General features: G+C 53.6%; 1 protein-coding gene across 1 annotated transcript in view; it reads left to right on the forward strand.

Annotated features, from left to right (window-relative positions):
* The window catches only part of LHX4 (LIM homeobox 4), a 41948-nt gene extending 15440 nt beyond the window's left edge, over window positions 1-26508 (forward strand). The window contains exons 2-6 of the mRNA XM_033093518.1: window positions 1917-2088; window positions 18298-18500; window positions 22867-23021; window positions 23402-23573; window positions 25669-26508. Of these exons, the coding sequence (XP_032949409.1) occupies window positions 1917-2088; window positions 18298-18500; window positions 22867-23021; window positions 23402-23573; window positions 25669-26063 (1097 nt within the window). The 3' untranslated portion in view covers window positions 26064-26508. The remainder of the gene's footprint in view (window positions 1-1916; window positions 2089-18297; window positions 18501-22866; window positions 23022-23401; window positions 23574-25668) is intronic.
* The last annotated feature ends 501 nt before the right edge of the window (window positions 26509-27009 follow it).

The following is a 27009-nucleotide window of genomic DNA, read 5'->3' on the forward strand; positions in this document are numbered from 1 at the left end:
GGCATTTTGGTCTGAGAATGGGCTCAAAGAGCAAGACATCTAAAGGGTCTGACTTTCAGACAAATGTTGGAGGGTGCCGTGGCCATGAAGAGAACAGGCTGGGGTTAGGGTTTAATTGGGTCCAAGATTGACACTTGTGTGTACAGGGCTAGGGATGACAATTGACTATCTCAACAGCCTGTCTATAAGTTTTACATACAAATGACTCAATCCGTGAGACAGCTTTCTCTCTGCATAGGTTTAGATGTGTTCAATTCCCCTGCCCCCAGGGCATCGAGGCTAATTCCCTTATGTGAACGCCCTTACGTTAGAGCACAACCAACAAACCTGGTATGATTCAAGAAATACATATGATTCAAGAGATTTGGTTTTACTACTTTTGTGGACATTTTGGAGCGTGCGGGAGAAACTAGTGAAGAACTGTTTCAAGGTGAGCTTCTTGGAGGGAGTTGATCAATTATTTATCCGGTGACGAACCCCTGTGGCATCAGTCTTGCATGCCAGGCACGGTGCCAGGCAGTGAGGATACAAAGCTGAGAAAGAAACACTCCTTGAGGATCCCACCTTCTAATGGGAATAACAGTGTGTAAACAAACAATTAGCCAAAGTCCTATTTATAGTAGAAGTGAGAAACGCCGGGGGTTGCCAGCCTCATGGCGGGCTATCATAGCAGGCCAAATGCTTGCACTTTTATGTTTTTGTCCTTAATTTATTACCTTCCCTTTAGGGGCAGGGGAAAGGACAGGGGGAAATGGTTAGAGATGCTAGCACTATTTGATCCTCCAACCTTGGAAGCCTGACTATTTTGTAGATTTTGAAACGATTTTAGTGGCTTGAAAATACTATCATGCCCACCCCCCGACCCCCACCCCAAGCAATCCCTTGGTAAAGATGGGACAGCAGGAAAACAGACCTTGGGTAGGAAGTCACCCAGGGCAGGAAGAACAGGGTGGGGCTGTGGTTCATTTGCAGAAAACAGAATCCACAGGTATCAGGTGGCTTTCAACTCAGTGTCCACAGTTCTGGGCCAAGCTTCCGGGAATAACTCCCAGCCCCCAGAATTTTGTTGCCGCTGCCATGATTGATCAGGATGCTAAAACCACAGACCCTCCGAGCCTCTGCACGCTCCACACCAGCACCGTGGGAGTCTGCCCCTTGGCTGTGCCTCCATTTAACTCAGTTCTGAATTCAGGTCTCTTTTAAATACATCTGATCAGCAGGCTCTAAATCATGTTTGGAACCCGAGCAGCAAGGAAGTCTGGAAGAGCAGTTTCTGGTTTGTCTGCAGCGCAGGAAGAGACATTAGGAGGGGATGTTGATGGAGCCAATCCGTGGTATCCATTGCAGTTCATTAAAATACTCTCAGGAGGTTCTCTCAAAATACTGAGATTCTCCCTCCACGAACACGCCCACACCTGGACCTCGGTCACTGCCTGCCCCTACACAAGTCATTTGCTTGTTAGGCCAGATAGTCTCTCAGGCTGTGCCTACGTAGGGCTCACTTTGGGGCTGAAGTTTTTAGCCCAGAGTCCACCCAGTGGTGAAAATGTCATGGAAATAGAGGAGAATGTTTTGGGGTCTTCCTGGCCTCTTGCCTGTGGACTTGCAACTGCCATAAATGGGGTTAGCTGGTGCTGTCGTCTTGTGGTGCTCTTAGAAACAGGTGACCCCTCTGGGCCAAAGCCACCCTAAGCCAGACCAGCAAAGCATGGGTTGGATGTCAGTCTCAATCGGCCTCCTTAACTAGGCACCTTTGTGCAGTGTACAGCCTGTACAACTGTATGCAGCAGCCCTGGAGGTTTGGGTTATGTCCTTCCCAACAAATGGCAGAGTGGAAAGGCATCCCACACAGGACCTGGTCTGGTTAGCAGTGCGGTGCGGAAAGCTCACGCTGCCTCTCTCTCCTCTCCCCACAGAGATCCCCCAGTGCGCTGGCTGCAACCAGCATATCCTGGACAAGTTCATCCTGAAGGTCCTGGACAGACACTGGCACAGCTCCTGCCTCAAGTGTGCAGACTGCCAGATGCAGCTGGCTGACAGGTGCTTCTCCAGGGCCGGGAGCGTCTACTGCAAAGAGGACTTCTTTAAGTAAGTCAGAACCAGGCGCAGCCTCCTCCTCCGTGCCCTGGTCTGTTTCTGCCTCTCCCTGGGTGGTGTGGTGGGGAAGGGAAGCTTGCAGTATGGCAGGGTGGGTGGAGCGATGGGTCCATCCTGGGGGGTCGGCAGATCCTCCTGCTGAGAGGCTGCTCCTCTGAGGTCCCCCTTTGGATCACCAGCCCCATCATTGCTGGAGGACCAGCGTCTCTGTGTCACTTGAGTTCTGCAAGGGGAGCCTTCGGCAGGGAGCACGTACCAGGCTTCTCCAGGGTGGCTGGCAAAGGGTCCCTGCAAATCCTCAAAGGAGCTGCTCTTTCTATCTTGGATGTATCCATCTTGCAGCTTTCAGAGCAGGTGCACTCAGGGTCCTACCCGGATTCTAGATGAGTCTCCGTGGCTGTGTTTCCCCATGCTGCTTCACGGGCCTCAGAGGCTTGGAAGAGTTGTTCCCGATAAGGGTTCAGCTAGGCTCCATTAGGGTCATTGCTTTCTATGGAAATATGATGAAGAGGCCGTTTTCATGTGATCGTTAAGAGCCCAGACCCTGCCTGGGTATGAACCCACTTATTAGCTGTGTGCTCTCAGGCAAGTTACTCAGCTTCTCTGTGTCTCAGTTTGCTTACTTGTAAAATGGGGCTGATAATAATTGTTCCTACTTCACAGGGTTGTTATTAGCTTTGGATGAGTCAGTATGTGTAAAGTGCTTAGGACCGTGCCCGGCATCTGAGTGTTAGATCTTGAGACTGCCCTCAATTTTTCATTCTGATGTTGGGTCCATCAGAAAAAATCCCGTTGGAGCTTTGGGTCAGGCTGAGAAGACCTCCTAGAATTTATTTTCTGTGGCATTTAGTCTGGGACTTCTGTCGCAGAATCTATTACCCGAGGCACTTAGCCTGGTGTCTCAGCTGACGTGGGCCGGCTGACAACAGCCCAGCCAAGAACAGGAGGCGGGGATTGTCCATCAGTGACACCGAGCCCAGGGTGGGTGGCCCATGGGCGTGTGTGGAGGGGCGTGTGCGGGGAGTCTGGCCAAGACCTGGAAACCTTCAGCACGAATAAGCAAGCCCCAGAGAGGTGGTATGCGTCCTTTAGAGCTTGTGTATTCTGGAGAGTGGGAGGAGAAATGGGGAGAAATGCCAGTCCTAGAAACAGAGCACAATGTCTCCTAAATTCTCCCCAAAAGTTTAACGCCAGGTAATACGTCATTTGAATTTCTGAAGATTCTCAATTTTTTTTTTTTTTTTTAGTGGAATATGAGTTGAAAAGCATATTCAAGATTATCTCGGTAATTACTGCGGCTGCCTCCATGGCTTGTGTTCAGAAGGCAGCACTCATTGTCACCGTCACACTTTGGGCAAACATACACTGCTGTTTCCTTGTGTGTGTGTGTGTATGTGCACATGCGTACCTGTGTGCGTGAGCGCTGAGTGTGGGGGCAGTAGCTGACACGGGCACACCCAACAAATCCTTGGTGGTTCCAGTGGAGAGAAGGGCCTCTGGTTCTTCATCTAGGCCTTTTCTGTGGACTGTTCCCCGTTCTCTGAATCTTCCTTTTGCCATCCCCGCCGCTGACCCTTGCCTCCTTTCCTTTATTCTGGCATTTACACAGTTCCGTCCCCTCTACCCTCATCCCTTCTCAGTGGGCAAAAGAGTTTGCCTCTGCCTTGCCCTCTCAGTGAGGCACATACCAGGCACCGTGGCAGCTCTTACAGGCTCCTGAGGTGGATTTCATTGTGTGTGTGTGTGTGCACGGGCATGTTGTATGCCTGTGTGCACCTGTGAATATAAACCTGTGTGCATGTGAGGAAGGCAGGAGGAAACAGGTAGGTGGGCCTGGCTTTGGGGGTTGGATGAGCTGTCCCTGCTTCTAAAGTCAGGACACCATCTTCCAGTTTGTCCCTGTACCTTTGGAAAGTCTCGTGAGCTCCAGGGGGAGGCAAGAGGCCACGTCACTTTTTTGCTTATCTGGGGGCAGAGTAGGTGCCAAGATGTCCCTGGATCAGATCTCTGGCTGGTCCAGCCTGGCAGGTCGGGGCAGCCTGTGGGGTGCAGGCAAAGCCTGTGAGGGCCACAGAACTAGGGCTCTGTAATCAGAGAAGCTCCTTGGAGCCCCAGAATGACCCTAGGGCCTCATCTGGTGTTTGGACCTTGACTGGCTGGCTCTGGGTTTGGGAAAGAGAGGTGGCAGCAGCTCAGATATAGGTTTGGGGTTGGGAGAAGTACTGATAAGGAAAGAGGGCCCCTCTAGACCCAGGAGGGGCTCAGCGTGCGGGCTAGAGAGGGATTAGCACTGGTCTACGAGCCAGGAGCTCTTGACCAGAAATCACAATGATGGTCACTCCCCCAGGCTGGTGCCCTGACCCCAGGCGTCCACGGCCCCCCACGCCATGGCCCTCATTTGGAACCTTCCGGGGCCTTGCTCAGCAGTAACTTCCTGCTGATACCCCCACCCTCTCTAGCCCAGGTGTCTCCCCACCAGACCAACGTCCTACTTCACAGCTCAGGTTCTGACCCCCCCACCCCCAGCTCCTTCAGCAGGGCCCCCCTCTGCCTACAGAATATTCCAGATGCATTGTACCATCACAGCCTTCTGCTCTGTGCCCAGCCTCCCTTCTCATCCTAGCTTACAGCTTTCCTCAGTAGTGGACAACCCCCTACCCGCACCCCCACCCCCACCCCTTCCACAGCAGGATGTCCCCTTGGCCAGGCATGCTCTGCATTTCCTCACCCCCACACCCCGGCCCAGGTTATTTCATCGTCCCAGGATGATGTGCGTCGTCCAAAATCTCCTCATCCTTCCACGGCCCTGAGTCCAGCTCCTCAGTGGGTGGGAGCTCCTCGGAGGCACGGCCACCCTGTCCCTTCCCCTCCTGGTGACTCAGCAGGAGTGGCCTTGTTTTGTTCATTCATGCACGGGTTTGCTCTTCCTGTTGGCTTGAGGAAAGGCTCATTAGTTGTGCATGTTTCTGTCCCCCACATACACACCTGGCCCCGAGCCTTGCCCACAGGCCATTGCTGGGTTTGATGCCACAGAGAGGAGATTACCTAGTGAATTGACAGCGTGCTTTGGTGACCAGTTTCTTCTGTCCCTCGAATGGAGTCCTGGGAGTCACAAAGGCCCAGACGGCCTTGGAAATGCACAGGCCGTTATTTAGCCAGTTATTCTCCTTATTCCACGGGATTGCCCGGCTTCATCAAATGATCCCCTCTCAGGGGTGGGCATTTTGTAAGGCCAGGGAGCTGGCCACAGAATCAGTGCTGAATCCAGGTCATTAACTCTGTGTGTGATGCGGGTGTCACGTGGAGAGAAATTGAAAGCTGAAGAGATTCTCCCCACTACCGGTGGAGGACCAAGCAGGTATGAAGATTGGGCAGCCCTGAAGCCCTCCAGGGAGGACACATGAATTTATAGGCAGTCAGCACCACCAAATCCTTGGGACTGTGGCTCTTTGGTATAGGGAGGCACAGCTGCAGGTACAGTTTGGGATAACAAGTCACATTTCTACGTGAGGACAGGGAGGGAGGGAGTTGTCCAGGGTCAGAGTGACTTTACCTCCCACTCTCAGGGGTCTTGGGACCCGTTGCCCAATTGGGGCTCAGGCTGTGACTTGGCCGCCGAGCTGGGTGCTCTGCTCCCCATGACAGACAGCTCATTAAATGTCCCCAGGCACCTGCTGTCAGGTGGCACACCGAGTGGGGCACACGGGCAGTGTGGTGCTGTGAGCAGAGAAAACATGAGGCAGGCGGGAGGGGCAGGGCCGTTCCTGGAGCCCCAAGTCCTTCCCTCGTCTTGTGCTACAGGAGTCCCCTCTGGCTGCCTCGTGAGAGGGAAGGCAGGCACCTTGCACTTGAATCCACCTGTCAGACCTCAGAATGTATTCAGCTGCAGGATCTGGGAGAATCCCTTCTCTATACTCCTTGAAGAAAAAGAAAAAAACGAGTGAAGAAAAAGCACCGTCCTTTGCCCCACAGCCCTGCTCAGAAGCAGACAGCAGGGCTCACTGGCCTCACCCATTAGCACTGTGGTTCTAAGCTCTAGGATCAACCTTTTAAATCACTGTGCCCGACACAACGGGCAGAGCCACTGCTTTGCACGCCCTCAGGGGCTTCCTTTGTTCTGTGTGAAGTTTTCTTTTTTTTTAAATTTATTGGGGAATATTAGGGGACAGTGTGTTTCTCCAGGGCCTGTGAGCTCCGAGTTGTTGTCCTTCAATCTAGTTGTGGAGGGCGCAGCTCAGCTCCAAGTCCAGTCACCGCCGTTTTCAATCTTTAGTTGCAGGGGGTGGGAATTGAACCGGCAATCTTGTTGTTGAGAGCTCGTGCTCTAACCAACGGAGCCATCCCGGTGAAGTGTTTTGAATCAAGACTGTACTATAAAGAGTGGCCCCTTGCAGGTGTGTTATACCTCTGAAGTGGGGGGAGGACGGAGGGGAACGCTGGGGGTCAGCCTTCCGCTGGGGGAGACGTGGTAATACTGGTGACTGGCAGCAGAGGGCGATGTTGGTGTGTGCACAGACAAAGAAGTGTTGTAGGTTGTACTCTGTGGTTGTTGCATTTTTCTTTTGGGGCTGAACTCTGTCTTGCTCAGTAACATTGGCTGATTTTTGCTGTTGTTTGTTGTTGTTGCTTCTCGGGTCCTTGGATCCCCTGTCTCCAAAGGAAATAAAATTCTGAGGCTCGAGAGGAGAGGCACTCGGTTGACTGATGCAGTGTGGTGTGTCACAAGCTGACTGCGGGTTCTGTGCTGCAGGAACTGGTTCAAGTACTGCGTCTGTCAGCTGGGTGCCCTGAGGCAAGTTCCTTGACATCTCTGAGCTCCAGTGTCTTTAGGAAAAATGGGAATGTTGATGGTGGCTGCTTCAGGAGACCAGGCACACTGGGGCATTTTGCAAAATTTTACGAGCAGAGTGGTGTGGGGAACCCAAACGGAATGCTGTTGAATTCCTAGCCTGTCTTTTACTAGCTGTTTGTCAGCAAACAAGTGCCTAGACCTCTCTGAACCTATTCCCATATCTGTGAAGAGACACTCGTTCTAACCCACAGAGTTTCTGGGAGACGGGAAGAAGAGACGGTACAAACCGTGTCAGCATGATACCAGGTACTTGATCAGTATCTCTGGGTTTCTGGCCCTGACTGTGGCCACTTGACCCACAGCCCTGGAGGGCCAGGGGGTCAGGGGCCTGTGCTGGCTTCCAGCCTTTTCCCCTCCCACCCCCCACCCCAGGTTTGAGACCTTCCGTTGACATGACTTTTAATGGTCTAGAACCCCTTAGATGGAGGTGAGGGTAGCCTGGCAGAGCTGGGAGGGCACACGGCCGTATGCTGGGGATACACCACAGGGTAAAGATGTGGATTTACACGAAGATGTGGGAAACAAACCAGCGATCCCTGTAATATGAAAACAAACATAGCTATGGAATCAAAGAGCCACGGTCATACACATATTAAAGCAGAGCCTTCAAGGACATTCCAGGCCTGTGGGGAGCTTCAGGCTGTACCCCCGGCCACTGGCAGTGTGTACTCCCACCTGTCTGCCAGAGGGGTTGTGCGGAAGTCGGAGGTGTGACTGCCACTCCAGGGCATTCCTGTCTAGAACTTCATGCTTCTCTGGGGGTGTCTCCCTGCCCCAGCAGAGATGGGCATTGTCGCCCTGCCTGGTGGGCAGAGATGGGCACTGTCGGGCACCAGCTGGGATGAGGGCTGCTGTGTCGCTTGTCAGTGGGTGGCTGTGTGGGCTGCTCACCCGGCCAGGCGGCTCCGCCCCTCCCCCAGCCAGTCAATCTCCAGGCAGTCGGCAGGGCTGTCAGCCAAGGGCAGGTAAGCGGCGTCCTTGGGAGCCCAGGAGCCGCTGATTTATCCCCACAGTTCAGAACAGTCTGTTTCAGCTCCCGCACACTCTGTGTTTGGCCCGGCCACAAGGTGGTTTCGCTGGCTCCTGTCAGGTCTTCACTAGTGACCTTGTCCTGTCACTCTGGTGACCTGGGCTTCCATCTCTCCGCTGGGAAGATGCCCACAGGACATTGGCTAAGATGGGACAAAGCCAGCTGCATCTCTGTGGGGTGGACTTCATAGAGGGAGTAGGTGTGGGTTTGAATCCCGGCTCAGTGTGGATTTGGGGCATTGGACCGCTCTGAGCTTCACTCTCCCATTTCTACGAAAGGATAGGAATAAAAATATCTCCTTTCAGAGTTACTATGAGGAGTGAGTGTGATGAAAGAAGGAAGTGCTTAGTTATCATTATTAGTAGCGGTTTTTAATAAGGTCGTGATGGTTTTATCTACATAGGAGGAGAGAAAAAGAGAGAAGGAGGGTCCTGGGGGCAGAGGCTACAAAAGGCCTCAGGCCAGACAGAGTCCTGGGGTGGGAGGTGGGGCCGTGTCCTGGGGCCATGGTAGGTCAGGCGATTGGAACCACTGCCTACCTCTGGGTGTGGGGGTGGTGTAAGAAGCCCGCATGAGTTTCCCCACAGGATGACACCCTTCCCTGTGTGGTCCAGAGCTCTGTGGCAGTAGTTGCAGCCCTCACCTTCACTTCTCAGAGTGAGGTTTCCAGCTCCAGCCTGAGGGACCGGAGCTGTGCTTGTGCTTGTGTGGCCACCTCTTGCTGACTGGCACCCTGTGACTCCAAGAAGAGGCCCCTTCAGTTCTGGGGCTGGTCACGGGTCGAATCTGGGGCCAGGTTCTTGCCAGGTCACTTGTTATTTCTGATAACTACACACCTATAGTTCTCTCTCTCTCAAAATGTGCTTAAGGAACTCACAGGGGGAGGGTCTCTTTGACATGCGACTTTCCATAATTTCTGAATAGTTTATAGTCTAATTCCCTCGCTAAGCAAATTAAACCTTTTAAGGTAACGATCAGATGGTGCAGATAGTGGCAGAGTGTGTGGACATTTGTAAGATTCAAACACACTGGTGGGACCAGGCCCACAGTCATTTGCGAAGGCCGGTAATCAAGGCAGAAGCAATTACTTAGCTGAGCAGTGCCCCCTGGGATCTGAGGCTGTATATCAGGGGTGATGAGTCCGTGGATTATCTGTCTGCCTGCCTCCAGCACTCAGTTCAGCTGTGCCCGCCCCCCCTCTGCAGTCCCCCCCCCCACTGCCTCCAGCCCAGCCCCTGATGATGGCCTCCTGACATCTGTGGAACCTGCAACCCAGAGACTTTGCTGCCTTGGGGGAATGGAACCAAAGAGTTACACCTGGGAGTCAGGTGGCACCTGGGCTGTGCAAGTGGGGTCCCCAAGCAAAGAGGGATCTGGGTGACTTGGGAGTGGGAGGTGTGGGCAGCTTCTTTACTCCAGGAAAACACACCAGCCAGCAGTGTACTCTCCTCGTCGCGGAGGCTCAGCCTCCATCTCTCTCCTGTGCCTCGTAAACCCCTCCATTCAGGGACCCAGTCACGGTCCACCTCCCAAATGCCCTCTCTTTCATCCCTGCTGCCTCTGTCCTCTCTCGGGCCCCTGTCACCACACCTCTGCACCGCTGGAAGCTTTCCCAATCAGCTGCTCCTCCTGCCAGGCCGGGCTCCGGCCACGTTGCCCCATCGCCTCCTGACACTTGCATGCTTAGCTCTCATCTGGCTCAACCCCATTTCTTGCTGGTTCTCTGGCTGAGGTCACATGGCAGGAGTGGGGTGGGGGTCCTGTGAGAGCCAGTCTCTGGCTTGTTGCTCTGGTTCCTGGGGATCTGTCTGTGCCCCTGGAAGCCCTGCTTAAGGAGAAGCCACAGACCAGACTTGGGCTCTGTGGTGGGTGTGGTGGGTCAGACAGTGGGTTAGCCCGGGGTGTGGTGTGAGGGGCGTGGGTAGGGCCACTGCCTGTCTCAGCACCTGCCACACCACCATTCAGAATGAGTGCTTGGCTCTCGAGGGACTTGAGAAACAACAAGCAACATGCAGATGCCACAGGAGGGCCCAGTGCATCCATCGCATGGGTTTCTCAAAGAGTGGTCCATGGAACAGCCGTACAGGGGACATTGCAGGGGGGCTTGTTAAAAGTGTGGATTCTGGGCCCAGCGTCAGGAGTCAGGGGTGGCTCTTCTGCTCAGGGTAATTTGGTAACAGCTGAGCTAACACCTTGGCAGAGAACTAGCCGGGAATAAAGAGGGAAGATTAGGAAAATCTTCCTGGAGGAAAGGAATGGGAAGGAGTTAGAGTGGTGTTGGGCCATCAGCCCACTGCTCCCAGCCTGTCCCCATCTGTGTCAAGGGAATAATAACACCTACCTGTAAGGGCTGCTGTGTGGTTTAAATGAGATAGTTCACTTGACGGTGCCGGGTGCATACTACGTGTTTAATGCACATTTACAGAAATGAAGGGCAGGGCCTGGGCTCTTGTAGAAGAGGAAGGGGTTCTACACATCCCATTGTCTCTTGGGAAGCAAACCTACCCCCAGCAGGGAAGGAGGACAAGTGTGGCAGAGGGAAAGGGACAGCTGGATTCTAGCTCCTTTTTTGCCACTAACTGACTGAGCTGTGTGATCTTGGGCAAGTCACTATCCCTCTCTGGGCCTCAGTTTCCTTCTGTGTTAAATGAGGGAGTTGGACTGGGTCACTGGTTCTAAGGCTTTTCCAGTAGCATTCATTTCAAAATAATATTGAACACTTGTGAAAAAGAAGAACGTTGTATTAAATACCCCCCAAATAAAAAGCAGAGCACTGGGGGCAGTTCTGGTAGGCGTGGGAAGTGTATGTGTGAGTGTGTGCCTGGGGGGGTGGAGGCTGTGTCCCCACTCCCCAAAGCTCTAGCATCCTCTGGTGTCAGGCCTCCAAACGTGGCCCCTGTCTATGTCTGGAGAAGGCTGACCATTCTCGGGCAGAACTTTATGTGCCCATGACATGGCTGAGGTGCTGATATATGCTGGAAATATTGGTACATACAGTAACAGTAAATATCAGCAACTTACCTGTCAAGTGTGCTGATAGATAAAAGAAATACATGTAGGGAAGTGTCAGCTGGGAAAATAATATACGGCCCGCTGTAAATCACCGCCAAGCAATTAAAGCATAAAATTAAGTTATGCAGCATTTTGTTTCCTGGGGATGGTGCGTTGTGCTGTGGCAGTTCCCCACCATGGGAGGCTGGCTGGCTGCCCCCCCCCACCCGACTGCCTCCCAACGGCCAAGAGTAGGGAAGAGCATTGAGTTCAAATCCCAGCTCCACCATTTATGGCTGTGAGGCCTCTGGCACGTTACCCGATCTCCCTGAACTCGTTTCCTCCTCTACAAATGGGGGTACCTGTATTAAAGCATGCTATAGACGTGGGTCAGACGTTATTTACTCACCAAATAGTCCCTGAGCACATAGCCTGGGCCAGGCACTGCTTTAGGTACTGGATTCTGCAGGGAACAAAACAGAGACGTCCCTTCCAGAGAGGGAGAAAGACAATAAACAAACAAGAAATGCACAGTACATCCATTGCAGAGAGGAGAGGAAGGGTTGGGGGGTGCAGAGGTGGTCAAGGAATGCCCCTGGGGAAGGCGACACTGGAGGGGAGACCGGTAGGAAAGGCAGGCATGAGCCACGAAGCTATCTGAGGAAGTGTCCCAAGCCGAGGAAGCAGTGCCGGCCAAGGAGCCAGCATGGCTGGGGTGAGGAAGGGGCAGACGGGCTGAGCTGAGGCGAGGACGGCAATGGGGGCTGGATGGTGGAGGGTCCTGGTGGCCGGGAAGGGACTTGGACCTTTACTCTGAGTGAGAGGGGAGCCACGGGAAAGCTTTGAGCAGGGGAGTGAGGTGGCCTGACGCAGGACCCCTGTGTGGCTACTGGGTGGAGAATAGATTCAGGCCAAGGGCTGAAGTCAGGGGACCCTGACAGAAGCAGCTGTGGGCGAGGGGTGGTGGTGCCTGAACTAGGGGGGCAGAGATGGACATGGTGGGAAGCGGTTCAGTTCTTGACGTAATTTTGGGCACAGCCAACAGGATTCGCTGACACATCTGATGGGGGTATCGAACGCTTTGGGCCTGAGCGATTCGAAGAATGAAATCACCCTTCTCTGCGATGGGGCAAACCACAGGAGGAACAGATTCTGGGGAAGGTCAGGAGTTGAGACACCTAAGTAGAGATGCTTGCAGGGCAGGCAGAGAGGCACGCTGGTCTGGAGTTCGGTGAGAGCTCTGGGCTGGAGATGGAAGTGACATCCCAGAGGAGTGGGGTCAGCCGGGGACGGGGTGTGGGAGATGGTGGGGAGGCTGCCAGAGGGGAAGAGCAGACCAGGACAGCTGGGTCCTGAGACCAAGTGAGTGCAGTGTCCTGAGGAGAGCCAGGGAGCCAGTGCTGTGGTAAGGTCAGGGAGACACGTGTGTGTGTGTGTGTGTGTGTGTGTGTGTGTGTGTGTGTGAGAGAGAGAGAGAGAGAGGAGAGATTTATTATAAGGATGGGCTCACGTGATTTCTGAGGCTGAGAAGCCCCAGAATCGGCAGTCAGCAAGCTGGAGAGCCAGACAGCTGAGAGTGTAAGGTCCGGTCCAAAAGCCGGCAGGCTGGAGACCCCAGGAGAGCTGATGTGTCAGTTTGACTCCAAAGACAGGAACAGGTCAGTGTGCCAGCTCGAGGCAGTCAGGCAGGAGCTGTTCCCTCTTACCCTCGGGAGGCTCCTCCTTTTGCTCTAGTCAGGCCTTCACCTGATTGGATGCGGCCCACCCACATTGCGGAGGACCGTCTACTTTACTCAGTCTGCTGATTCAAACGTTAGTCTCACCCTAAAACACTCTCACAGACATAGTCGGGATCATATTTAGCCAAATATCTGAGTACCCTGAGGCCCAGTCAACTTGACACATGAAATTAACCAGCAGAGTAGATTCAAGAGAAGCGTGGGAGCAGGGGCATTAGAGACCTTGCCCATAGACCCCTCCTGTGAGGAGCGTGTCTCTCAAGGGAGTAGAGCAACGGGTGGTAGAGGCGGGGAGCTGTGGGGTCAAAAGAGGGCTTTTGTAAAGTGGCAGAAATAATAGCATGCTTGTATGCTGCTGGGTCGGGTCTAGTAGAGAGAAAAATTAGTGATGGGGGAGGCAAGGGGGACGATTGCTGGAAGAAAGATCTTATGAGGCAAGAAGGAATGGACTCTGTGCCCAGGTGGGCGGTCAGCCTGGCACAGGAGCACAGGAGGCAGAGGGCAGGTGGGGGTGGTGGGTGGACGGACAGGAGAGTGGGAAGGCATGGCAGGTCTTTGCTGAGAGTTTCTCTTTTCTCCAGGGAAATAGGAAGCCAGGCCACCAGCCGAGACAGAGGGTCAGGGGCTTGAGAAAGAAAAGGTATCTGGGAGGGTGGGAGAGAGAATGAATTAGGGGGGTGTATGGTGGTTTCAACGGGTCCTCTTGAGGTCCAGGGCATACACTTAAGGTGAGCCCAATCGGCGAGGTGCTGTGTGTCTCTCAGCTCTGGGTGGAGAAGGAGGAGGGTTGCACTGAGGCAGGGAGCTGAGGGTGTGTGCCAGGGAGGGATTGGTAAGACGGACCAGGGCATCTTTGCTGGGGGAGGAGGGAAGGAGGAATGGAGGCCACGAGCGGAGTAGGGACAGTGAAAAGGTTAACTAGTCCTGGCGGGGTTGCAGAGTCCTGGGCGAAGAGTGAGCTGGGAGGACAGGAGGTGGCGCTCGGACCTGGACCTCGGACGGTTGGAAGTTATTCCTGGAGGTGTTGCAGTTTCTGGTAACAGAAGGGTGTGGGGTAGACCATGGGAACGAGTGACTGACAAAGGGTGGAGGCCATGACCTTCAGGAGAAGAGGTCAAAGAATGGAGACGGCAAGGGCAGGAAGGACTATCGTGTGGATCTCAATGTCCCCGAGAATATGGCACGAGGGATGGTGACAGTGGTGGTGAGGTCGGAGCCAAGCTCGCCAAGGGATTGGGGGGCAGGTGGTAGCGGTGGCAATGACTACCACAGGAGGGGAGCAGGGCTGGGGCCTGAGGGCTGGTAGGGAGGAGTAAGTGAGACGAGGTACTCACAGGGGCACACAGCAGGTGCTTGGGAAGTGGGAGCTGCTTTTATTGTAGAGTTTTGGTGACCAGAATATGGTAGCTGGCCTGATCACAGGATAGAACTTAAAACCAGGAATGTGCCAGAATATCTGTGCCCGATTCTAGAAGATGTGGTGCCCACAGGGCCTGCTTGTTGCCGTCTTTCTGCAGCACCCCCTGCACTTGAGACCTGTCAGGTGACCCTCACCAGGCCTGTCAAGAGCAGCAGGGGTGGACAGAAAGACAGGCAGGTGGGAGCCCAAGCTGGGCACTGGAGCAGAGCGTGAGAACAGGACACAGGCCTGGCCCCTTTCCCAGGCTCAGGAGCAGCCCCTGAATGTCGGCAGTCACGTCTGGTACAGTTTCCAGCCAGCAGGCCCAGGCCCCTCAGGTCTGACGCGGCTCTAGGAACATGGAAGGTGATGAGGAGCGTCAGTTCATGTGTGGAACGGACACCCCCGGGGGCGACGGCATGGCAGGGCTGGGAGCCTCACGGTCAGTGGCTCAGAGAAGCTGGGGACACTTGAGGAGCACAGGCCCCTCCACCCAAGTTCCAGTCTAGGGTAGGGGCACCATGGCCGCTTCTCAGTGGACGTTTGCTGCCTTTACTGCCCGCTGTGTGCCAGCTGTGTCGTCAGAAGCACCAAGTGCAAACCCTGGTTTTCTCACTCGTTGCCTGGGTGAGCTGCACCCAACACCTCCCCAATCTGAGCCTCAGTTTCCCATCTGTTAGAAGGTCTCCTCACGCCCATCTTTCAGGTCAGGCTCTCAGGAGATATTTGTGGAATGAGTGTGATGATGACAACAAAGTAGGGTGGAAAGTTTATGTTTTAGGAAACTGTGGGCCTCATTTCAACCTGAGGTTCGGTTCCCCCCTTGGCAAAGCTTTCGATAGGAGCTGCAGTTATGTTGCGTGTGAATCCTGCCTTCACGCAGGCATACATACATTCACCCATCCAGTGGGTCTTTGTCACCTACTCCACGCTGGGTACGATATGAGAATTGCCAGTGGTGCTGATCGGAGGGAAGTAACGTAAGTCAGCTCTAGCTGCTTTCCCTGCGGGCTCCCCGGGAGCCTGGCCAGGCAGGGCTGACCAGAGATTGTCCTTCTGGTGAGGGAGCCCAGTGCAGTTTGCACCCGACTGGGCGGGTCCTGCACACAGTAGGTGCTCAGTGAGAGGATAAAGCGGGTACTGCCTGGGAAATCCCCAGGAAGCGTCTTCCGTGGTTGGTATTCAGCTCTGGCCCCACCCCCAGCACCCTTCAAATTTGGTCAGGTTGGTTAGAGCATTGTTTCTCTGTGTAGCAGCCAAGTTCACCATTAGACCTCGTTTCGGACCAGCGAATTTTAGCTATGGCCGTGTCACTGTACCCGTCACAGAACAAGTTGTGTAATTTATCCAGGCCATGGCTGTGACTCCGGCCTGTCCTAGCTCTAGAAACAAAGTATCTTCATCATATGCCACCCCTGCCCCCACACAGGATAACACATTGTTCTGGGTCCATGGTTCTCACCAGACGTGGAGGTAGGGTGCCCCCTGGGGTTGTGCCATGTTGGGGAACCCTGGGGGTCAAGGCGTGCATGCCGTCCCCTCAGCAAGCTTCCTGCTGGCTGTGCTCCAGGGGAGAAAGGTAATAAGAAGCAACTTCCACTTACCATCGGTATAAATCCCACAATCAGGAAAATTGCTTCAATTGCTAAAAAACGCTGGTGGAAAAGTCCATTTATTTTTCATTTTTCTTGTGCACTTGCCACCCTCACACATGAATCACTGTCGGTATGTAGATTAAATTTATACCCCCGTTATCTTTCATGTCTCTGGGGCGCTGGTGTCAACTGGGTTTCTGGTTACTGAAAGCCACTGTCTGCTTTGTGGTGGTGAGAGAGGTGGCCCTCTCTGTGGGACAAGCTGCTGGGGAGGGGCTCCCTGCTCTGTCCTAGAGTCTTCCCTCAGCCCTCCTCCTGCTCCAGTCTCTGTCCCCCTGTTTTATCTACAAAATAGGACTTGCTTTTTGGAAAACTCCAGTTCTTCTCTGGAGCTGCTTCTGCTCCAATGTTTGCAGTGAAGGCTTTGGACATCCCAGATTTGGTGTAGTTTATTTGGGGGCTGGGGTTGCAGTGAGCATGAGGCACTGTTTCATTTTGAATCCCTGCTTTGAGAATTGGCCTGGACTGGATATAAAAACTGCAGGCATTTTGAAAACACATATACAAGTTTCCTTTCTCTTTGTCCTCCAAACACACACACACACACACACACACACACACACGCACGCACACACGCACACACACACACACACACTCCATAGGATAGAGCTTCTTCTTTAATATAGGTGATGTGGTTAGATAACAGCTGTCACAGAAGCCTGGTTCTCACCTGTGTTCTGGGAGATACAGAACATTCTAGAACTGACAGCTTACTTTGTTCTACATCCTCACATTTAGCCATCTCCGTGCATAGCCTTTAAAACTGTAGTTCTTTATTCAGTGATGTATTGCTTCAACAAACATGACCTCTAATTTTCTGGGTCCTGGATCCCTCTGAGAATCTATTGAAAGCCCAGGCACCCCTCTAGATACACAATTTTGAACACCTTGGGAGTAGTTTCCAGAGCCTGTCCTGTGCCTCAGGCTGAAAATGCTGGCTGTAAAGAGGCCTGCTTCATGCACCCCACCCTCCTCGCAAACCCAAGAACCATTCCAGGAGTTCAGACGTCTGGGGTACTTCCAACCAAATGCCTCAGCCCCTCACACCCCAACGCCCTTCTCAGGTCTGGCCTCAGAAGAGCGGTCAGCCCCGAACCACACTCCTGGCTCTTTCCGGGGTTACCCATCTAGACTTAGAGACCCCCCCTACTTCTCACTGTGACACCATGTCCCCGGGAGGGGGGCTTCTGAGGCAATAGCTGGCCACGCCTGCTCCAGGCCCTTGCGGCCCCCCGGCAGGTATCATTACTGCGTAAGAGACCCATCATTCTGCATTAATCTGGGATTCATCATGATAGCCATGACCATAATTAATTTATTTGGTATTAATGTGGATGAAATATGTACTGTCCTTTCAGGGGAAATCAGGCTGCCTATAAGCATTAGTTAAAAGGACCATTAAAATCAAACCTTCCCCAGATCCATTAGGCGAAGTCTTTCATCCTGAAGAAGATAAAGTTGTGCTGTGTGAAATGTCATGAATAATTAGGTTGATTGCTGTTTTAAACTCTGCCCCTGCCTCCCCCACGCCTCCCCCGTCCCTCCTGAAGTGAGGGAGGGCTCACCTGCAGAGGAGAACCCCACCTCCTCGCCCACGCCTACCCTGGCCCCAAATGTTTCCACTGGCCTCTATGGCCGCTGCTGTGGTTCTGTGTCCATGGGCAGAACCGGGAAAGGAGCTGAAATGACCCCACTGGACTACATTTCCAAGGTGTCCCTTCCTAACCCTAGCCCAGGGTGGCAGCGGGTGCCTTCCTCTTGCCTCGGTGCTGGTCCAAGAGGTGTAGACCAGGGGAGTGGAGTCTGAAGTGGCATTTTTCAAACAGGTCTGCAGACTTCCTGCCCTGCATGGCACAGGGGCATGGAAATGCAGATTCCTGAGCCCACCCTGGACCACCACATCTCAGGTGCTATGCATAGGAAGGAGATAGGGGTGGGCCTGGGGGGCTTTGGGGTGTGCCAGGCAGAGCGGAGAGGCAGGAGAGAGCAGCTCTCGAGAGGTGCGATTTCTCTGGAGCTCCAGGGTGGCACTGGCATGTGTTGTCTCCTGGCCACCCAGGCTCCTCTGGTGGGGGGCACGTGAAGAGCGGATTTGCTGTCTGCTTTATGCACAGCAGCAGCTCATGGGCTCACGCAGTGGCCCTGTGGGCTGGTCCTCTAGGCCTCACCATAGAGTTGGAGAAACCAGGAGGCGAAGGGTGTTCAGAGGGCACTGTGTGTTCAGAGGGGACTTAGACGCGCCTGAGGTCCTGAGTGAATTAATGGATGTTTATTGGGCAATTTGGAGCCCGGGGATGTCAGCCTTGGACAAGGCATTGGAAACTGATTCTGATCCAGCCCCTTATTTTGGGGTTAAAGAGCCCAAACATAAAGCAATGAGGCCAGTTGGAGGCAGAGGGATGAGATGGTCAGCACTGGGTGGCCCGGGGGTTGATGTCCAGGGACCCCCCGGAGTGGTGGGGTGGGAGAGGGCTGATGGGAAGGGGGGGAAGCTGGATGCCCTGCGCCCTAATCCTTTCATGCTGCCCTGACAGGCGCTTCGGCACGAAATGCACGGCCTGCCAGCAGGGCATCCCGCCGACCCAGGTGGTCCGCAAGGCGCAGGACTTCGTTTACCACCTGCACTGCTTCGCCTGTATCATCTGTAACCGGCAGCTGGCCACGGGGGACGAGTTCTACCTCATGGAGGATGGACGGCTGGTGTGCAAGGAGGACTACGAGACGGCCAAGCAGAACGGTAACTGGCGCTGCCCCGCACAGTCCCTCCTCCAGACCCGGCAGGCCGTGCCCTCTGCCTGGGGCGTCCTTCTGCCTGAGTCCCTCCGAGCCCTGCTCACACCTGCCTCTGAGCCCGTGCCCAGATCTCCACAGGGAGAGTTAGTTCTCAACACCCCCGATGCTTGGGCACTTGCTGGCTTCCCTGACGCATTAATCAGGTGGTGGCCACTTGAGCCCGTGCCCGTGCGCCCGTCTTCCACACTGGCTGGTGGGCTCAGGAGCCCCCAGGAACCTTCTGCTCCCCACCTAGGTGACTCCTTGCCTGGGGCGGGGCTGGGAGGTGCTCTGTCTACAGTGGACACTTGGAGGTGCTTCCTAGTCTTGTATATCGGGGTGCATGCACATTTCCCTTAGCACCCCGCCCCACCTCAAGGGCTTCAGTCAGCAAGAGCCCGCGCATTGGCCTAAGTCCCCTTTGGAGTGGTCAGCACGGACTTCAGTTAACTGTGTTCTATTTCCCCTCAGCCTGCGGGCTTCTCGAGGGCAGGGACTTAGGTGTGGTGACTCCTTGTGTCCCCGAAGCCCCTGATATGGGAACAAGTGCTCAGCCAGTTTCCACATCTAGGGAGACTCCAACTCAGCTGTATGACTCCCATTTCCCCTGCCGCCCTCTCCCCAAGCACCTGAGGCCGTTGTCCATGGTCTGCAGCAGAAGCCTGGGCTGAGGCTGATGTCAGGCCCTGGCACGGCACACCACACCTGGACAACCTGCCGTCAGGCGGGCAGCCAGAGCAGCAGCTGCCCCTGCCCTCCAGTGCCACGTTCCTGGGCAGCCCATTCCCCCAAGGTCCCCTCAAGAAGGCCACCCCCGACTCCCCACTTTGCGTTCCTCACTCATAGATGTGTCTGCAGGGGGTGTGACCTCTACTGGCTCCAAATTTTCCATTTGGCCAAAACCAACCTGGGAATCTCAGATGCAGGAACTCACAAAACATCCAGGTTGGCCTTTGACTAGCATTTTTATCAACTCAGGGTGTTACTGTGGAAAGCAGCTGTTGTTGACAGCCCTGGGCTTGAAAGAAAAAAGCAACAATTTCATGTATCTCCTAGATCTTCCCTGGACCCCCACACACATGTTATATAGATCGGATCAATATATGGAGAAATCAGTTTTTTGTTTAATAAACACAGTTTGAAATAAAGGGTTTGTGGTGGTGAGGAGGCAGAGGGAACTGATAGGGGCCCTTTGGGTGAGCAAGCAGGAGCTGAGCGGCTTTGGTAGAAGGTGGGAAGGAGAGCACTGCAGTGGCGTCCAGTCAGGGGCTTTCTCTCTCTCCTCCCACCGCCCCCAGCTCTGGCCTTTCTGGGTGGACAGGCCTTCAGTGTCTTTTCTCCTTTTTCCGGGGCCTCCGTAAGCCCATTCTCAGGCTCTTTGCCTTAATGTGTTTATCTGCTCTGGTTCCTTAAAACACACTCGATGCCGTTGCTTTGGAGTCAATTATGATGTCACAGAAGATTAGGGCATCTTGTCAGGGATAAGCCATCAAAGCAGATGGACTCTGAGATCCCAAGCTGCCTTTGGACCTCTGATGCCCTTCACCAGAGATACTAAGAATGCACGACCTCCCCCAGGGCCAGCGGCTACTTCTTATTGTGAGGGGCCTCATCTGGAACCCAAGCCCTCAGGGCCTGGCGTCCACTGCTGCTGTGGATGGTTCTCGAGAAGGGGAGACGAGCTGGGGAGGCAGGAACGACACATCTGGGCTAACACTTTTATCGAGGATGATTTGCGCCACAGCAGACCTCTGTAGGACAGTGGAAAGACGCTGGATTTAGCACCACAGCCTGGTGGGCATCTCTGCTCGGTGACTCTGTAACTGGGGGCCCTTGGCGAGCTGAGCAGCTGGTTGAGCCTTGGTTTCTCAGCTCTCTATGAGGAATAATAGCACCTGCCACACAGGGCTGTTTCCTGAGCCTTAAATAGGATAACGCTTATACAATGGGATGCTAAGTGAGGGTGAGACCCGCGTGGACAAGACATGCACTTAACAGGGAAGTGGGATCTGCTTTGGGTTTTCAAGTCGCTGAGGGGTGCACAGTATTTTTGACGGGTTCCTCCTGTCTCATGCCCTCCATCCTGTGCGATCTGGGTTATTCTTAGTGCAGCAGGAGACTTGGTCCTGCTGTGGGACATTGGGCTCTCTCGTTTTGTGTTTTAATTCCTCCTTGCTAGTCTAAACCCTCTTTCAGGCTTACAGTTCCCTTCCTTGTGCTACACAAAGGATCTAATATCAGCTGTTTGTACTTTAGTGTGAATGATTTTGTTCATTTGTTACATCTCCTTGGATATTTGCATTTTCAGTATGATGAGGTTGCATTTTATGCCAGGGACAAGTGCTAGGAGACCCTGCATAATTCAAAATGAACATATTTTAAGACTAATTTTCCCATAGGAATTAATGTAAAAAGTAGGGGGGGATGTATTCTGGGAGCACATAAATCCATAACCGGTGAAGTGTATCTTTGCCTTAATGCTCCTTTTTATTTTCTCAGCACTCTCTCTCATCCCTCGCAGAATGCTCTCTCCTAAATTAACAGCCTAGGGTAGCATGGTCTTGCTTGGCCTTCCTCATCGCGTTTTATCACATTTAACTTCCGTACCAAAGTTATTGATTTTTGGGTACATTTTTCAGCATGAGCATGGCCACCACTACTTAATGAATAATGACATTGTTATAGGGTATAAAGAAGATTTTAAATTATAATAACAGTGAATGTTAAAATAACAGCATAATAGTTCCCCTAATCGCAAGAAGAAAAGTCCTGTGCACGTAGACAGCGGTGCAGGAGCAGCAATGGGCCAGCAACCCGGGATGACAGGGGTCTATACCAGCGGTGCTGCCATCTGGTGGTGGTGAAAACAATTTCTAATTCCCTAGGCCAACCTACTTGGAAATTAATTAAGCGATTCTTGATGAAGTAAAAAAGAATTGGGTGGTTTCATTCTTTCAAATTTTGTGTATAAAGACTGTGTAGATATTTTAAAAGTGCGCTATTTCATATTTGCATCAAATGCTATCATGCTGTTATCTCTCTATAAATATGGGCCGTAGGATTGATTCTTGACAACAGAATTTAAAGAGTTTTGGAGGTTTTCCTTGGTCTGCCCCAATGGCTGTGGAATCCTTCCTCTTTGGGCTCAGGATTCCAGGGAGGGGGTGGGGTGGCAGGCATTTGAGGATGACAGCAGCTCCACTGGAGAAAAAAAAGACAGTTGAAGGAGAAGAGAGGACTTGGGGCCTTGTCCCCCATCCGCTGTGTGCATTGCCGCAGGTTTCAGAGGGGTGACATAACATGCCCATATCACTCACTCAACAAGCTCCCAAGTCGTCTGAGTCCAAGCACATCCTTTTAGAATTGCTGTGAGGATTGTGGGCCCATAAAGTTCTTACTTAGGTCAACACCAGGCACATAGTAGGTGCTTAATAAGTGTTAGCTATTATTTTTGTTCCAAAGTGAGGATTTTCTTGAATGGAAAGGAAGGAAAAAAGAGAGGAAGAGAGGAGCGTGGCAGAGACACTTTCAGGGATCCATGGGAGGAGCTCAGGGGCCAGGACGCAGTTGTCGACTTTACCCTTTGTTGACCAGTATTTTTCAAACAATTTTGTCTGTGGTCCATAATAAGAAACTTTTTTCACGTTTCAACTTAGCACACATATTCATGCAGCAAAAACTAAAGTGTCATGAAACAGTGGTTGCCTTCGTTTATCCCATCCCATCCCATCCTGGCCATCTTATTTCCTCAAAATGTTTTGATCCACTCAATTGACTTTACAACCCACTAGTGGGTTCTGACCCATAATTTATGAAGTTTGTAGACCACTAGTGAGTGCACAGGCCACCCCTGCTACGAGCCGAGGGATCCCGTGACAAAGGAAAGGAGGCCACGGGAATCTCCCGGTGGGGAGGGCAGAGGACTGTGGGGCAGCCCAGACCCAGACTTCACCTGGCTCGGTCCCCTTCACAGGCCTGTAGTGACTCACAAGGCTGTGCAACCAGAGTATCAGTCACGGCAGGGAAATGTGTGGAACTGTACACCTTGGGTCTGACCAGAGTCCCGTGGTGGCTGGGCTGGCAGGGGGTCAGGGAAGCTGAGGGAAGGAACAGGATGGAGTCCTCACTTTTCAGTGACTCAGGGGGGCCTGTGGTGCAGGAGGGGCTCCACGGGGGGTTGGAGAGGGTCAGACCTCTCTGCTCTGACCTTCACCGTTCCTCCCCAGTGCTCTGCCCACAGCAGGCAAGTGTACGTGAGGAAAGGAGGCCCGGGGACGAGGCCCAGCTGCTTCAGGTGGGCTGGACCCAGTAAGAAGGGGTTTTCATTGCAGACGACTCAGAGGCCGGAGCTAAGCGGCCTCGGACCACCATCACAGCGAAGCAGCTGGAGACATTAAAGAATGCCTACAAGAACTCCCCCAAGCCCGCCAGGCATGTGAGGGAGCAGCTTTCCTCAGAGACGGGCCTGGACATGAGGGTCGTACAGGTGAGACACCGGCTACCCTGGTCCCCAGGGCCCCTTTGCAGTCTGGGGATCCCGGGCCCAAGTGCCACCGCTTCCGGGCCTGGGGCCAAGGGCAGGGGTGTCTGTACCCTCTACACGAGGAGGCTGAGGGAGAGGTAAACACAACATCACCTCATCTGCGGTGTCACTCATCCCTTTGGGGAGCTGCGCTCAGGGCCTTGCCCCCGGGGAATTTGCCAAAGCTGGAGAGTGATTTCTGAGGCTGAGGCAGAGGGTGTGGTGGGTACATCATACTCCTGGCCACAAAACTACTGGGGCTTCAGTCCCTGTCTCGGCGACCCGGGGGGCTGTGGATTCATGGTGGGCACCCTCCGAGTGTGTCCCTTGTGCTTGTGTGGCAGGTTTGGTTTCAGAACAGAAGGGCCAAGGAGAAACGCCTGAAGAAGGACGCGGGGCGGCATCGCTGGGGCCAGTTCTATAAGAGCGTCAAGAGGAGCCGCGCAGGCAGCAAGCAGGAGAAGGAGAGCTCTGCGGAGGACGGTGGGGTTAGCGACAGTGAGCTGAGCTTCCGAGGTGAGCAGGGCTGGCGGGGCGAGGCCCACGCCCTGGGAGAGGCCCCGGGAAGCAGTAACCCTTGACACTCGGGAGACATCTTTCCTGAGGCCTTGTCGACTCCCTCCTGAACACAGGCTCTCCCCTGCGACGTGCATAAAGGCGGGGGGGGGGGGGGGGGGGGGGGGGGGGGGGGGGGGGGGGGGGGAACATGGTAGTGGCCCTTTAAGATGGAACAAGGAGTACAAAACAAGAGAGCTCTGCAGCTGAGATGTGGAAGCGGGGTTCCCCCAGGCCTCCGGCTGACTGGGGGCTCCCTCACCAGCCCGCGGCAGCTGTGATGGGACCTGGGTCTCATCCTGTGCCCTCAGCCCCTCTCCTGCGTTTCTCCCCTCTGTAGGGGCCCTGGCCTCCCTGCCATGCTCCCCTAGAGTGACCCCTTTCTCCTCTTCTGGTGATGGGGAGGACAAGCTCACCAGGCCCTTTGCCCTGGGAGATCAATATTGTGGTGCATGTGAGAAGGGGCCTGGCCTCATTCCTGACCCCCTCCCCCACTGTGCTCTTCCTGTCCCCCTGCACTCGGCTCTGCAGCATGCGCTCCAGTCAAGTTGGCGCATCAGCAAAATTGCAGATGGCTGCATGTTTTGGGCCCTTAGGTTGTTTGCAAGTAGCCGTAACTGTTCTCCGATATCGAGTCCTCGAATGTGGAAGGCTTTCTGTTGGGACGGGGAGAGTGCCAAGCTGAGGTCAGACATGGGGTTTCCAGTTGTGGCTCGATCAGATCAGTGCACTGCTCCTGAGCCTCAGTTTCCCCATCTAGAAATGGGGAGTAACAACATCCTTGGCCACCTCACAGTGCTGGGGATCAGTGAACACGACTGACTGGAGGTGTTCGGGGAAAGCACAGCATGTTTTCATACTGGGAAGACAGGGAGCTGGTGGCTCCCACAGAGGCCCTGGTCTTATGCGATCTCAGGTACAGGCAAAAGGCTCAATTATGGCCGTTGGACACTGGAGCTGAGACGGCCTCGTTTTGCCCCTTTAAAGGAAACACGCTCTCCTCCTCTCTTCATTTTCATGGCTGGAATGGGGGCAGGCCTAGGGCAGGTTGTCAGAAGGCAAGGGTGTTGAAGTCCAGTCTCGGTGGGGGTTAGATAGCCACTGATGCACAGGCCCAGGTGGGAATAGAAAAGTGGGGCAGAGGATGGCACAAGCTGCCTGCCAGGAGCACGATGCCCTGAGAGGACTGTAGCTCGGCCTAGAGGTCTGTCCTGGGGCCCTGGGGAGGGCTCAAGGGCCTCACGCTCACCTTCCAGACCTCTTGGTGGGGTTGGGAAAACCACTTCATCCCATCTGAGCTGCTGAAATCAATGACGGGAACACACAGGACTGTCAAGTCTTGTCTTGTAACTCCTTTTTGTTGGATGCTGGCAGGTCCCCAGGTTGACATATCGTTGGTCTCTCAGGTAATTGTATAATCCTTAACTTCTTAAGACTAAAACTGCCCACCTCTGTTGGAGAGCTGAATTCTTCCAGGTGGCAAAGATTCCATTAGATCCCCTTAATGAAGTTCTCCAAGAAACAAGACGGTCCATTTGCCTTAATCAAATCAGCACTGTCCCTGGTGAAAAGTTTATTAGATAGAGAAACCAAGTCCTTTGATATTGAACCACTTTTCCAGGTGGACCAGAAGGATTTTGTACACATGTTAAGAGTGGTCCTTAGCTACCTATACCATAGGGGCCTGCTTGTTTCCTAACCAACTACACCCAGCACTTTACTCAGCTTGAGAGCTTTCCGATGAAATCTTGTCATAGTTTCCATTTGTGATGTCCTCGGTGTAGCCAGAGTATCTTAGTACATGAGCGACATGGGACCAACAAGCTTACCAAACACTGTCCAGCCTTCTGGGTCCTAGGAATTTAGTCTCTGCAGGTGTTGCTTCTGGTTTTCCCTCTTGACATGGGTCAGTCTCTGGAGGACAGACTGACGTGGCAGCAAGGCAGCTGCCATCGTCGGGCTTCTTTCCTGGTCATGTGTGTTCCTAGGTGGTGAAGAACAGGGGACCACTGGAGTCCTGGCGGCTGACAATAAATCTCCATTCTTTTGTCCACAGAGGATCAAATTCTTTCAGAACTTGGCCACACCAATAGGATTTATGGCAACGTGGGGGACGTTACAGGCGGACAGTTAATGAATGGGAGCTTCTCCATGGACGGGACAGGACAATCCTATCAGGACTTGAGGGATGGGAGCCCCTATGGAATCCCCCAGTCTCCATCCTCCATATCGTCCCTGCCATCCCACGCTCCTTTGCTCAATGGGCTGGATTACACGGTGGACAGTAACTTGGGCATCATTGCACATGCAGGGCAGGGAGTAAGCCAGACGCTGAGAGCCATGGCTGGGGGACCCACCTCTGACATCTCCACAGGAAGCAGTGTAGGCTATCCCGACTTTCCAACTAGCCCAGCCTCTTGGCTCGATGAAATGGATCATCCTCCTTTTTAAACATCTCTCCTCCCCACCCTACCTGTCCTTCTGGCTTGAGAGAATATCTTCAAGGATCAAAAAAGACTTACCTTTTTAGGATCAGAAGTGCGCCAGTGTGGAAGGAGGTCCTCTGCTGATCCCTCGGAGGTCAGCGCTTGTAGGGCGTTGTTCTCCTGGGAAGCGGCCGGAGAGCTGCCTCCTCTCAGAACACGGCACAGGGCACACGGCCTAGAGCGCTAGGGTGCTGGCTTGTTGGCTCCCTCCCCCGCCCTGCTTACAAGCTTTGGCTGCTCAGTGCTTGGGAGCACAGGCGACTGTGTGGGCCCACTGCGGCCTGTGGGAACTCTGCTCCAGCTGCTGTGTTTCTTGAGGTGCCTCCCAAACCAGTGCTCTCGCCAGAACTGAGGTTCCTGAGGCAGCGACATCACAGCCTTTAAGCATAATAAAAGTGATTTCTGGACCACCTAATTTTCGAAATAAAAAAGTCACTTGTGAAAGGTCAGTGGAAATGTTGATGGCCACAGTTTGAGATTGAAACATGCCCCCTCCTGTTTTCTTCTGCTGTCAAAAATATGACCTCTTCCCTGCCCAGAAGTACAAGCCCGAGAATATCTGTCCGTTTTGGTTTGTTAGAAAGCTCATCCATATCACTGAATCCATCCCTGATGGCAAGAAGTGGTTTTCATTGCAGGTGACTCTGAGGCTGGAGCTGAGTGGCCCTGGACCATCACAGCGACTGCCTGATGAGTCCCCTCGGAGCACAATGTGCCTTTTTAATTTGCTCGTATCATTTATTCCACTAGACAGGCTGTGGGTTACAAAACGATCAAAGCTAAAATATGGAGAGAACAGAACGACAATCAGTGAAAACATTTGCAGCTCCATTTGGGTTCCAAACTTGCAGTCCGTGTAGCCAAGTCAGCAGATGCCAGCCTCCCAGGGTTCCCCCTCCTGTCGGGTGAAA

Source organism: Rhinolophus ferrumequinum, chromosome 22 (genome assembly GCF_004115265.2).
Source record: "Rhinolophus ferrumequinum isolate MPI-CBG mRhiFer1 chromosome 22, mRhiFer1_v1.p, whole genome shotgun sequence".
NCBI lineage: Eukaryota > Metazoa > Chordata > Mammalia > Chiroptera > Rhinolophidae > Rhinolophus > Rhinolophus ferrumequinum.